The sequence below is a fragment of the Palaemon carinicauda genome, chromosome 31 (genome assembly GCF_036898095.1).
Source record: "Palaemon carinicauda isolate YSFRI2023 chromosome 31, ASM3689809v2, whole genome shotgun sequence".
Classification (NCBI taxonomy): domain Eukaryota; kingdom Metazoa; phylum Arthropoda; class Malacostraca; order Decapoda; family Palaemonidae; genus Palaemon; species Palaemon carinicauda.
Window position 1 is genome coordinate 25,764,157 of NC_090755.1, and position 14,149 is coordinate 25,778,305.

Here is a 14,149-nt window from a genome sequence, read left to right on the forward strand (position 1 = left end):
ACAAGAAAAAGGTGGGCTGAATATTTGGAAAGGTAGCTAAATGTTGAGGATAATAGGAAGGCAGGTATATTTGTATAATTGCTGTTGCAGGTGTTTAGGTGTCAGTGATGGGAGATGAGAATGAGAGAGAGGTTACAATAGCGGAAGTGAAGAGAGCACTAGATGAAACGAGATTAGGAATAGCACCTGGTATGGATGATGTAAGGGCTGAGATATTAAAGGAAGGACGAGTAACTGTACTTGAATGGTTGGTAAGATTGTTTAATATGTGTTTTAAGTTGTCAATGGTACTAGGGGACTGGGTCTGTTCATGTATTGCGCCGTAATACAAACAATGGTAAGGTAGATGTGCATGAGTGTTGTACTTCAAGGACTATTAGTTTGTTGAGTGAAGTTAGAAAAGTGTATGATAGAGTGCTAATTAATAGGATTAAGAATAAAACGGAAGATGTAATCTTTGAAGTGCAGTGTGGTTTTAGAAGAGGTAGGGGATGTACAGATCAGATTTTTATAATTGAGCAGATATGTGAGAAATATTTAGAAAAGGGTAAGGAGGTGTATGTTGCATTTATGGATCTGGAAAAAGCTTATGATAAAGGTGATAGGGAAGCGATGTGGAATGTGATGAGGTTATATGGAATGAGTAGAAGATTGTTGCAAGCAGGGAAGAGTTTACACAAAAGAATTAAAGTGTGTGTTAGGATAGGAAATGAAGTGATTAAGTGGTTTCCAGGGAAATGGGGGTTGAGATTAGAATGTGTGATGTCGCCATGGTTGTTCAATTTGTTTGTAGATGGAGTTGTGAGAGAGGTGAATGCTCGAGTGCTTGGTTTAGGATTGAAACTGATTAATGAGAGTGATCATGAATGGTAGTAAATCAGTTGTTGTTTGCTGACAATACTTTACTTTACTGTAAGAGCTTCTTCTCTGGCCCTATACAGCAGGGGAACCCTACTCTCTACTGGACCTCCACAGTCATTTTATTGTGTTCGTTCAAAAACATCAATATTTCACACGTCATATTGCTCATTCATGGTCAAATCCAAACCATCGAAGAACTTTGAGAACAAGAAAGTCTTCAGTTTCCTCTTGAAAGCCTTAATATCTTCAGTCTCTCAAATGTCTAGTGGGAGCTTATTGTATAGTCTCGGGGCCGCATATTTAAAGGCTCTAAAGTGTACAGTAGATAAATATCGAGGTTCGAATATTTTGAAACGCTCTCTAATTATTCTTGTGTCAACACGATTTGTTAGCTGCACAATATGTAGCAATTCTCTTAGATATTTTGGACGCAAGTTTCTGATAACTTGATGGATTATTGTAAATATTCTAAACTTAATTCTCGCTTTAATAGGCAGCCAGTATAAATGAATTAGTATAGGAGTGATCCTTTCTCAGGGCGGGGGACACCTTTTATCAGTCTTGCTCCTCTGTTTATTATGTTTTGTAATTTCTTAAGTTGCACTTTTGATACATTGTAGTAGATGGAGTTGTAGTAGTCAATCCTGGTAATAACAGTTTATCACAAGTTTCTTTACAGAATGTTCATTCAGGCACTTCTTTATGAAAGCAATGTTTCTAAGATGATAACCAGCAGTTTGTACTACATTATTTATTTGAGCATTAAAAGACAAGTTACAGTCATCAGATATGCCTAGATCACGAACTTTACTAAACATCGGAACAGAGTTGTTATTTATTTTTATTTGAATATCACTCAAGTTTCATATGCTGTGTTTCTTTTCAACCATCGTTATCTTAGTTTTATTTTCATTCAACTTTAGTTGTTTGATTGTCATCCACTCCATAACACTGGCAGGAATTCGGTTTAGAGTTTCAATAGTGTTGTCTATATCATTTATGGAGATGTAAAATTGTGTATCATCTGCAAATAGTTTGAACTTCACTCCATGCCTTTGTAGTATTTTTGACAAACCAATAGTATAGATACAAAATAAGATTGGTCCCAGTACAGTCCCATGAGGTACCCCTCAGTTTAAAGGTTTATATTATGATTAAGCATATCCAATTTGTACACAATAATTTCTGTCAACTAAATAGTCAATACTGATGGTTTATAGATCATTTAGTAGCAGTTCATGCACAACTGTATCAAAAGCAGCACTAAGATCAAGTAATATTAAAATACCACATTTATTTTTATCCTTCATTTCCAGCACAGATAATTGTGGGGAATGAAAGTGACGGAGAGACACAAATTGAATGTGTTCGAGATGAAGTGTCTGTGAGGAGTATGGCTAGTGTATCTCGATTAGATAGGGTTAGAAACGAAGTAGTGAGGGTGAGAACGGCGGTAAGAAAAGAATTAGCAGCCAGAGTGGATATGAACGTGTTGAGGTGGTTTGTCCTTGTAGAAAGAATGGAAAATGGCCGTCTGCTGAAGGTGATGAATGCAAGAGTTGATGGGAGAAGTACAAGAGTGAAGGGAAAAGTTTGGGTGGATGTATGGAGTGAAAACAACTCTAGGTTATAGGAGGATAAATGTGAGAGAGGCAAAAGAGCATGGTAGAAATAGGAATGAATGGTGAGCAATTGTGATGCAGTTCCGATAGGCCCTGCTACTCCCATCGGGTACCTTGGTGACCGCTGAGGTAGCAGCAATAGGGGATTCAGCATATAAAGCTTTATTGTGGGGATAACGGGGGAGGGTGGTCTATGGCACCCCAGCAGCAACCAAACTCGGCTGAATCGCTCGTCAGGCTGGGAGGAGCAAAGAGAAGAAAAGTCCGTTTTTTTTTTTTTCTTCTTTTTGTTTTTTCTATGTTGGTTATCCCCAAATTTGGGGGAAGTGCCTTGGTAGATAGACTATGATTAGATATTAGTATAGGTTACAGAGGCTTCCTAATTCACTGTTCTTTCAAACTGACAGTAAAGAGAATTTCTCTTCATACTTTGAGGGTTACTCTACAATCACAAACCCTATTGAGTCGAAATGAAGCAACTGCTAAATAGCCTCAATCTTCCCAGGAGTATGGAACTACCTTTTAAGTTACCAGTTACCCCTCCCAGGAAACGTCCAGAGATTATTCTCTGTAAAGTATTTTACTGGATTTAAAGGCAATATGGGAAATGGTGAAATGCAATTGCTGTGGCTGGTCATCACGTCGGGGTTGGGCTTGCCTGGCTGATGTTCTTGTGTGCGTCTTTTCTGATGATACTGGAACTTAAACCAGACACCTTTACCTTAACCTTTTGTATTTACAGACAGCGCCAAATCCTGGGTTGGCATTGGATTTAGTTGTACAGTTACCTCTTTTAATTGTAAATGTGGACTCTTTTTAACATCATCTACCTTTACAGCAAATCTGTATGGTATTCTGACCGCTTTTAAAAAAAACGCAAAATAGCAATAATGAAAGAGGGTTATTTTACTTATTATAATACTGCAAAAAGTGTCTTGCAGGCATTGACTGTTTTTAATACAACCAGCACTTTATTTTTAAAATTGTCAGAGTAGCTGTATATTTGTAGCACTGCCAGCAAGGAAGTTGAGTTTTGATGGGTTCCAGCTCAAGTGGGTATGTTAGGAAATGAAGAGGCAGGCAGATTAGCAAAAGAGTGCTATACCTCCATGGAAATATATTGATATGCCTAGAACGTAGGAAACTGCCGTCTGTCGCCTAAAAATTGGGCACACTCGTTTAACTCACAAGTTCTTAATGACTGGTAAGTACCAACCCTTGTGTGAAGATTGCTTGGTTCCCGTGACTGCTAGACATTTACTAATTGAACGTCCCAGGTATGAGGATCTCGGAGAACAATTCCTCCTTGGAGCTTGTAATGGGTATGGCAGGTACATCCTCACCAAGATCAATTGAAGAGGTGTTTATGATGGTAGTGGCATTTTAAAGTTCATATGGGAAGCTAGCATTCTGGCTTGTTTTTTAGATGTATATAAAATTTTAAATGTTATTTATTCATTTTTATTTTTATTTATCTTGAGTTACTAATTCTTTATTAATCATATTCCAATCGGCATCAATGGCCATTGATGCTATGATATCAGATAATTAGCCTAACCAATTCTGTGTTAATCCTTAAGCTATATTGTTTGAATAATGTTTCTTTTGGTAGTAAAGTATCTTTGGTTGATCTTTCTGCTCAAACTAAGCTAATAGAGAATTTCATTCTTCAATGCAAGCTTGGATTCCTTCTATTTAACTCCCTTTGTCTATGAACAATAGGCGTGGCATACAGTTCTAGAATCTTCTATAGTGCCTTCTTTGACCTGCCAGACTTTCCATTCATGTCAAATACAATCGTAATTTGAAATAGGAGAAATGGTGAGGACTGCAGTAATCAGTTCTTTGACTTTTGTTTTTGAGCCAACAATTTCCAATCAACGTTTATATGCCTTGATGGATATTGTACCATATTGTATTACCCCTCTTTTCCTAAATGAGTGCATCGATTTTATTCTGAATGCTGTATTTAGTCTGGTGCATATTCGTTCGGAGCATAATTGATTCCACACCGACTTCCACATTCAAAGTCATGTGTTGCTTTAGTTAATCAGTGATCTAGCATTGCACAGAATTCCAACTATTTAGGACCATTTAGAGAGGTTTATTTTAGTACTAACACGAGTATTTCTACTCCCAGAGCTGCTATTAGCCCTTTTATATTGGTGCTGCATTTGAGAGGAATGACACTAAAATTGTGTGAGTTAGGTGGATAATTGGTACTGTTACTCCATTAAGTAAATGTGTTTGTGGTAGCTCTTGCCCATCCGATTACCGCGCAATTTCCATAACTCCCATATTATCTAAAGTTTTTTAAAGTTTTTTTATGGGGGGGGGGGTGGAGAGGGAACGTCTAAATAGGTATGCTCAATGTAAGCAACTGTTCCCTAGTTTGAAATTTGGCTTTAATAAAGGATTGGGTCATGTGTTACCCTCCTATTCCTTATAGGAATTATGGTAATTTCTTTAAAAACTTACCATTGCAAAAAGTATAAGCTGCATCTCGAGGTGCACCACACCAGTCTTTGCAAAGCATTATTTGAAAGAAGCTGTTTACTTATAAGCATTGTGGCACCCTAGGTCCTATAGTTTCTGCAAGGATGAGTTGATTTAAGAATTATATTTCGATATATAAACCGTATACTTATACAAGCTGAGTTTTTGTTGTTGTTTTGATTTTGTACTGTATTTTCTCTCGGCTTGTTTTAAAGCTGCATTGTGGTTTGGAAGGGAGTTTTGGATTCATTGGCAGAAGTTGCATAGTTTGTCAAGTCTTTGATTTCAATACTCAAAAGGGGAAGTTCAGAGTTTCCGTTGTTTATCAAAGAAAGGGATTTTCTGGATAAATGGTTTGGCGCAGAAACGTAAAGGTTTCTTTAATCTCATCAAAAGGCAAACCAAACAATGAATATTAGACGGAGTTATATACTTATGCAAAACTACATTTACTTTTTGTTTAGGACATTCCATCAGTCCAACTAATTTTTTTCTTTTCTATTCCACCCTACTTGAATATCTGGTACATGGTGCATTTCAGCATTCATATCACCTTTCATTTTCTTTATAAAACCAACCACTTAAATATTTTTACCATACATGTGGAAGCATAACAATTATTGTACTCTAAAGTTTAGGATCGGCCATTATTTTTTTTGACACAGCCAAATGTTAGGGATTTCTGAACATACAACCCAAAGATAAGAGCCAACTGTCTGACATTTCTTGACCAAAATCTAGTTTTTAAACAATGTTTTTTAAGCATTTGGTAATTTTGAACATAAAACCTCAGCAACTCGGACATTATATTAATCTTATTTGCAAGTACAGTCGTTATTTATCTTTTGCAGGTTTTACATTTACATATTTGATTACTCGGAATGCAAATAAAGCAAAGAAAATGTTTTGAAAAAAGGATTTTCAGTTTTGTGCTAATTATGATAGTAAAATAATAATGTAATGAGCCACTTTTAACATTTATATATTTTATGTGCCAAATGTATTTTTTTTTAAAAAGACAAATGGGTTTTTCTTTAGTCGTATAAAGAAGTAGGATCAGATATTCCTTGGAATAAATAAACTCAAGTAAGAGCTTTTGCTCAAAGAGTTCATGCTTCGACTGAAAAAGAATACAATTTATCCTTAAAAGAAACCCTTTACTTAAACCAGATGACTGTCACTCACTGTCTAAAGGAAAAGGCAACCCTTTTGGTTGATGTGTTTGACAGTAAGCAGAATAATGAGAAACTCGATCTCTCTCATCCCTGTTATCCTGGGGCTAAACTAATTAGTTCAGCTTTTCGGTCTCGGAAAATTAAAGCTCTCTTGATGGATCTTGATGCCTTTGGAGGTGTACTTTTCCCTTGTTTTAATGAAGATTGGAGATTTCTGAGCTTCTAAGTTATCTGTTATTTTCTGCAAGTTTGCAAGAATAGGTTCTTAGCACTTATTGGAGAATTGGTAATGTTACTCCATTACGTAAATGTCTTTGTGGTAGCTCTAGTCCAGCTGATTACCGCCCAATTTCCATAACTCCCATATTATCTAAAGCTTTTGAACGTCTTTTAGCAAAACGTCTAAATAGGCTTACTGAAGGTAATTTTCTGTTCCCTAGTATGCAATTTGGCTTTCGTAAAGGCCTTGGAGCATGTGATGCCCTTCTTACAATCTGCAATGCTGTACAGAAATCCTTTGAATGTGGCTGGGAAGTTCGTATGATTGCCCTTGATCTTGGTGCTGCCTTTGACTGTGTTAATCATGAGGCCTTTGTTTTCAAAATCAAACAGTTGGTAGTGGGTGGGTCTTTTCATATCATCATTATAGAAATTTTCAGTGATAGATTGCAAAGAGTTGTTGGTGGGCACCATAATGAGTATAGGAATGAACTATCTGGTGTTACTCAGGGTAGTGTTCATGGCCCATTACTTTTCATTCTATATATGCATGACATGTGGTTTGTCCTTGAAAATAACCTCATTGCTTATGCAGATGATGCTACTCTCTGCATCAATTCCGTCTCCTGAATGTAGATCTGGGGTTGCTTAATCCATTAATAGAGATCTAGCTAAAATAAGTGCGTGGTACAAATTATGGGGCATGAAATTGAACCTAAACAAAACTCAAAATATGATTGTAAGTAGGTCGATGACAGTGGCTCCTCCCCATCCAGATCTCAACATTTATAACATATCTTTAACTCTATAAATTTTAGAATTTTATATGTGAATCTTGATAGTAAATTTACTTTTGAGAAACACATTGTTCCTATATCTTCATTTGTCTTATTGAGAGTCTCTTGAAATTTTCAGTAATCAATCTATTCTGAAAAAAAAAAAAAAAAAAAAAAAAAACTGGTTTAATTCTTTCACTCTACCTTGTTTCGAATATTGTTCTCCTGTTTGGTCTTCAGCTGCGGAATCTCATCTTACTTTGTTGGACAGGAATTTATGGTCTATTAAATTTTTTATTCCTGATATAGATATTAATCTCTGGCACTGTTGTTCAGTTTGTTCGTTATGCATGATACACAAGATTTTTCATAATTCTGACCATCCTTTGCATTGAGATAATCCCTGACAGTATCCTAGAAGTTTAATTCCAGTTGCGACCAAGTTGTGGAATCATCTTCCAAATCAGGTAGTTGAATGGGTTTAACTTCAAAATTTCAAAGTTGCAGTGAAAGTTTTTATGTTGAACAGGCTGACATAAATATATTTTTGTAGTTTATGTATGGAAGATCTATTTTAATGTTACTGTTATTGAAATATTTTATTTTAATTATTTATTACTTCTCTTGTTGTCTATCTATTTTCTTATATCCTTTCCTCACTGGGCTATTTTTCCCTGTTGGAGCCCTTGGGATGATAGCATCCTGGTTTTCCAACTAGGGTTGTAGCTTAGCAAGTAATAATAATAATAATAATAATAATAATAATAATAATAATAATAATAATAATAATAATCTAGGATTGTCATTAAGTTGACAGCACATATTCACGAACTTCCTACAGTAACTGGTAGTTTTGTTACCTTATGCATGCAAGTGTTTAAGGCAGACTGCAGTATTTAAAAATAAAACTACCCAATCTTATACTGTTGTGCTCTCTCTCTCTGTCTGTCTCTCTCTCTCTCTGTCTGTCTGCTCTCTCTCTCTCTCTCTCTCTCTCTCTCTCTCTCTCTCTCTCTCTCTCTCTCTCTCTCTCTCTCTCTTGTTCAAGTTATGTATTTGTCATAATTTTGTTGTTTACTTAATGATGTGCTCATGTAGCACAGTATGATTAATTATTGCAAACATCTCTCTCTCTCTCTCTCTCTCTCTCTCTCTCTCTCTCTCTCTCTCTCTCTCTCTCTCTCTCTCTCTCTCTGTTATAATCTCCCAATTTTCATATTTTCACTTTTATCATCTTATTTTTTCGACTTTTCTTTATTATTATTATTATTATTATTATTATTTCTATGTTTGATGCTAGGACTTCACACAGGTAAGATTTCTACGGCACTGCCTTTGATGCCTGCAAGATAAATGTTTGATGATTCCTATTTCCATCAGCATCGTATTCTATGATGAATTATTCATTAATCCTAAATGTGAATTGTACATTAGGACTCATGTGTCTTTTATTTACATCTCTGTTTAATTGTAAGTTTGTCATTTAGGAATTTTAAGGTCTGCTATGCACAGCCTCTGACGATTTTATTTTTCATACAATTATTGCATATGCCAGAAAGTAAGATTTTATCTGCAGCTACATTCCTGCAAAATTACTCCTTGTATTATTCATAAACACTCTGTAAGACCTCTGTTTCTACAGGAAGATTAATCCCGGTTTTCAGATCTGCAATGGTACCTCAAATTGTGTGTTATCCTAGACATCTGGCTCATATCTACTTTCACTTGTCTGAAGGCCGTCAAGTGAGAAATTGTCCAGTATAAAACTGTTCATTCAATCTTTAGCCACAGTCGTGAGACAAGCAGAACCCCCCCCCCTCCCCTCCCTTCCTTCCTTTTACTGTATAGCCAGCCCTCGTTATTCGCAGGTTCTCCTCAGATTTAGTCATTCATGAGGCAGAGAACCTTATAACCTACTAAATCTAAATAACTAAGCACATTCGCGGTTTTGGGTTAAGCACTCACGCTGCCTGACGATTTCAAAGTGGCCACGCTCCTTCGCACCAGGCATGTTTCGCAATGTTTTCCTCTCCACACCACTCTTAACGAGAGAATGCCTTGACGGAGTCACGTGGTTTCTTGTTATTGTTGAAGAATTGTGACGGGCGAGAGGGCTCTCGAACTAGGGGAAATTGCTCCCCCAGTTCGAATCTAAATTTCTCTGTGTCATCTATTTCTTCTTCTGAATATTACTTTGACCTCCTCCTAATTTTATAAACTTTCTTTTGTCTCGCTGTCCCAACTCTGGGTATTATTTCTCTTAATTTGTGTGTATGTATATATATATATATATATATATATATATATATATATATATATATATATATATATATATATGCATATATATATATATATATATATATATATATATATATATATATATGTATAGAGAGAGAGAGAGAGAGAGAGAGAGAGAGAGAGAGAGAGAGAGAGAGAACTTTAATGCACGTGCTTTTGCAGAGCTTGTTGCCTTCATTGATGAATTGATGACAGCAGTACTGAAAATCATGATCAAAATACATCACCTGTATTCAGGCCAAGTGATCTCAGGAAACTGTACTGTGATAGACTTATACAACTGGGTGTGTCTCATCCATATGTACATTCAACTAAATTGGAGGATCGCATATTGACAAATTACTCCGAACTGAAAACATTTAAAGAAAGACATGATATGCTCTTGATCAGTAATGATGATATTGGTATTGCTTTACATAAAGCATGCGAACGTTTTTCTCATGATGATGCTGGATATGGTGAACTCACAAACCAAGTTCAATGGCTTATTTTCACCAAATTGTCAAGCTGAAGCTATGTCCCATTCCTTGGCTACTCTTGTCATAATGCTGATATTTGGTTCAAATATTGCTGGGCAGTCAGTCACAAGACAAAGTCAGTCCTTTTTTTAGCATATTTCAAATTATTTTGTTAAACAGCACGAAGCATCAGAAAAACATACAAATGACACGCCGTGTCCAGCCTCTTCCAACAAGAGAGAACTTGTGGAGAAAATGTTTGAGCTTGGATTGTCAGTGTCGCATGACCGGGTCTTGGAGATCTCAAAAGAAGCTGGCACAGCAATATTCAGGTGTTATGAACAGTTGTATGCTGTTTGTCCACACCAATTGAAGAAACATATGTTCACTACAGCTGCAGTTGACAACATCAACCCTCAGACCAGCTCAATGAATTTGTTCAGTGGCACAGGCATCTCCATATTCCAGCACCCTGATGACCTCAGCAAAGATGCTGTTTGTGAAAGTATTGAATTTAAAAAGTACTGAAGATAATGAGCCAATAGTCAATAACTCAACAAAAAGATTACCCAGACTACCGGTGTCCTACACCAAAGTTCCTCCAGTGGCTGAAGGCAAATTATCCAGCACTGTTCCAAAAGTAGGTGGTCCCATTACATCCAATGGCCCTCTTGTGTCTCCAGCTCTGCAACAAGAATACAGGTACATTACCATGGTCACAAGCAAGCAAGTCATCAGTACTGTCCATGACAGAATGGTATGTCACCAGCCAACATCAGTCACAGGAATTAGTCCTTAAAAACATGAAGAAGCTGATAGTTGTATAATGCTTCACGTTGATGCTCCATCAAGGCATTACAGCAATGTTTACATGCGAACTGTAGGTAAGGACGTAATTGTTCTTGAAGTGTATGCCTTTGCTTGGCTGACTGGATCCCTTTTCAAGTTGAGGGTAGCTTCTGGAACAGGCAGACATTTTTGACATATACTAATGCATGAAATTTATTCTGCACTAAGCGCTGAGAAGAGTCTAGGCCTGCCAATGTTTCATTATGTAACAGGATGCAACACAGTGTCCTCATTTGCTGACAAAGGGAAGAGAACAGCTTGGGAAATCTGGAATCTCTCACCAGAAGTCACAGAGACATTTCGTGCATTTATGGAACAGCCATCGATTTCTCAGGTGGATGGTGCCACAGATGCACTCGAGAGGCTTACTGTTCTGATTTATGTCAAAAACAAGCACCAAACGTCATGCTGATGACGCCAGACTTGAGTTGTGTACACAAATACAGATGTAAGCAACGTCCCTCCAACAAAGTGTGCCCTAGTACATGTCCGTAGAGCAGTTTACGAGGCTGGTCTTTGCTGGAATCAGTCACTTTGTACAAAGATGAATCTTCCACAGCCTGAAGGGATGTCGTGGCAACTGCAAGTGTGCAAAAGCCTTTCTCACATGCACGGCTCTGTGCAAGTGTGGAGTGTCTTGTTAGTGATCTGTAAACGTATCTTGAACATAGTAGTTTTTATTGGTTTCTCATAATTAATCTTAAAAGTGCTAAAGCTTTAATTATATTTGTTAGAAATCATAAAGATGATTTGTTTGTTGCTACAAATAAGGTGCCAAGTCAGTTATTATGCTGGTTATTGACTTAATAGTGAACAAAGTAGTTCTTGCTTTTTATAATTAATCTCAAAATTGCTAAAGCTCGAATTAGGTTTGTTAGAAACCACAAAGGTGATGTATTTTGTTTGTTGCAAGCTATAAACAAGGTGCAAAAGAGGTATTATGTTACAAGTTATATTTGATTGTTGGTGGACTAATATTTTGATCATCACATTAGAATCGATCAAATATTAATTCTAGAGTTTCCAAAGTGTGTTTTTCTGACCCTTTGACATCGAAAACCTACCAAGAGATACCAGAGTCATCACTCCTGGTCTATTAGATCAATAGATATGGAGGATATAAGATAAAAACTATTGCAAATGGACGCCCTTTTGAAAAATGGCCGCCACCGACGCCAGAGGACAAATCCAGCTTGGCACTATAGCCAAATTGGTTTGTATTGGTATATTGTATAAGCATGCGAAGCGTCATGCTTTAACCACAAAGTGCTCGTTTTTTTCCCAATCTGTTGTACTATGTGGCTAGTGTATCTCGGTTGGATAGGGTTAGGAACGAAGTAGCAAGATTGAGAAAGAGTGTGAGGAATGAATTAGCAGCTAGAGTGGATGTGAATGTGTTGAGGTGGTTTGGCCATATAGAGAAAAATCAGTGGGAGGACACATGATTTGTTGATTGAGACTATTATCTATGACTTATTGTTTATGACCTCATTGTTCCCCTGAGATAGGGATAGGGTCCCTATAGGTCTATCTATCGAGTTATCAGCTTCCGTTATCTGGACTTTGCTGGTCCTAGCTTGGGTAAAGAAGGGCATGGGCTCTGGTCATTTACATATATGGTTGGTCTCTAAAACATTGTCCTGTCCCTTGCCTCTGCTGCTTACGAGTAACCTTTAATCCTTTCAACATGATGAGAAGGCATTGTTATTAGTCAGTCAACACAGAAATGGGATAATAGAGAACGGTCGAAAAGTTAAGTAAATTATGAAACAAGGGGAGACTCTGACTGTACGAGTTCTCAAGGCACAAAATGCTGGAGAGAACGTATTCATGTCCAACTTTACAGTTTTCAGTTGTGAAGATGTGGAACTTGTTACAGATTCCAATATAATCAGTAAGCATAAGAATTCAAACCACACTAAATTAAGTGATTCCCTACCTTGCTCGTCTACCTTTGGAATAGAAAATTTTGTCACTGGAAGACAAGTGCTATTTAGCGGTGTTGACTCTAGTCGTGATTCTTCTTTTCTTGATTTTGATGCTTTAAAATCTTCATTCCTTGATCTTATAGTAATTAATCCTTTATCTTCAGATTTGTTGTTCCCATTTATTTGTACCTGTGGTGCATTTTGATTTGATTTATTTGATCTGTCCTTTACATATGATTTTGGGGGCAATATATTTCTTGTAATATTTGGTTTCAGTGTTTGAGATACATTGACTGGTGCTCCACCAACAGGTCGTAATATTTCAGAATCTGCAGCTTTAAGACCTTGAATGACGTTCTCCAAATTTTCTTCGATATGTTCTTGCACTGAATGGTTTGATTTTATTATATAAAATCTTTTCAAATCGGAAGTGGAATATTTTTTTGTTAGGAAATTGTGATACCTGTAAGTAGCCACTAGCATGGTACTGGCTAACACTAAAAGAACCACAAATAATTTTTCTAATTGTGTTAGGTCACATTTTGGACTTTTAAAAAATTTATGAAATGTCTTGAAGACCATTTTGTATTCTTTTAAAAGTTCCTAAAAGTACTGTAGAAAATACCGGGGGTCACAGAAATTAAAAAAGAAAACAGTAATCTAAATAATTTTCAATTGTGTGTTGAAGCAGACACCCAATGCCCATCATACATAAGTAACTTGCATCTTTGATCACTTTTGTCACAAAACCTATAAGTTTTGATACATGTTAATATATGCACTTTGAATATACAGCAGGTCTCACGTTTTTGGTTAATAGCTGCTCTTGAATATGTGCTTTTACCACGGGTTACTTCCATCCGATTACACGACTTTCTGACTTCCTTTTGTATTAAATACGGCACATTATGTTAGTATTTTGTTTCATTGTTATTATATTCGATTTTCAGTTCATCATTTACTATATATTCTGTATCAGTGAACTGATGATTTTACACTGAACTTGTGTACACTCCAATGACATAGGATTTGAGAAATGTGGTAATTTAAATGGAACATACACTACGGCTAACACATGTGCTGCTCTTAAACGTCATGAATATTACCATGCTCTTTTCAGCACTTACCTAATACATTTCAAGATAATTACTCACGACTTTAGTTTAATTTTTTTTTTTGGGGGGGGGGTGTGGGGGGGGGGGCCTGGGTAGAAGAAAACTTTCTGTGCTGCAAGTTGGTCTAGATAGCGTCAGGGTGTCATTCTCTTCAATTTATATGTAGCCTTGGTTTATACCTGGAATTTGATATTCTACATCAGTGTCTTCCATAGAAATTCTTAGCTTCTCTAATTAGTTATATGTATTGATTTTTTTTCATAATTTGCAAATTGAATTGTAATTTTTGTTAGTTAGATAAAAATGTTGTTAAATAAGAATAAACTAATAGGGCTGGTTGTTCGTTAGTTTG

General features: G+C 36.5%; 1 protein-coding gene across 1 annotated transcript in view; it reads right to left on the minus strand.

The window, feature by feature from the left end:
- LOC137624360 (galactoside alpha-(1,2)-fucosyltransferase 1-like) overlaps positions 1-13,698 on the minus strand; it is a 111,977-nt gene extending 98,279 nt beyond the window's left edge. Inside the window, exon 1 of the mRNA XM_068355063.1 lies at positions 12,694-13,698. Within this exon, the coding sequence (XP_068211164.1) occupies positions 12,694-13,264 (571 nt within the window). The 5' untranslated portion in view covers positions 13,265-13,698. The remainder of the gene's footprint in view (positions 1-12,693) is intronic.
- Between the last annotated feature and the right edge of the window lie 451 nt (positions 13,699-14,149).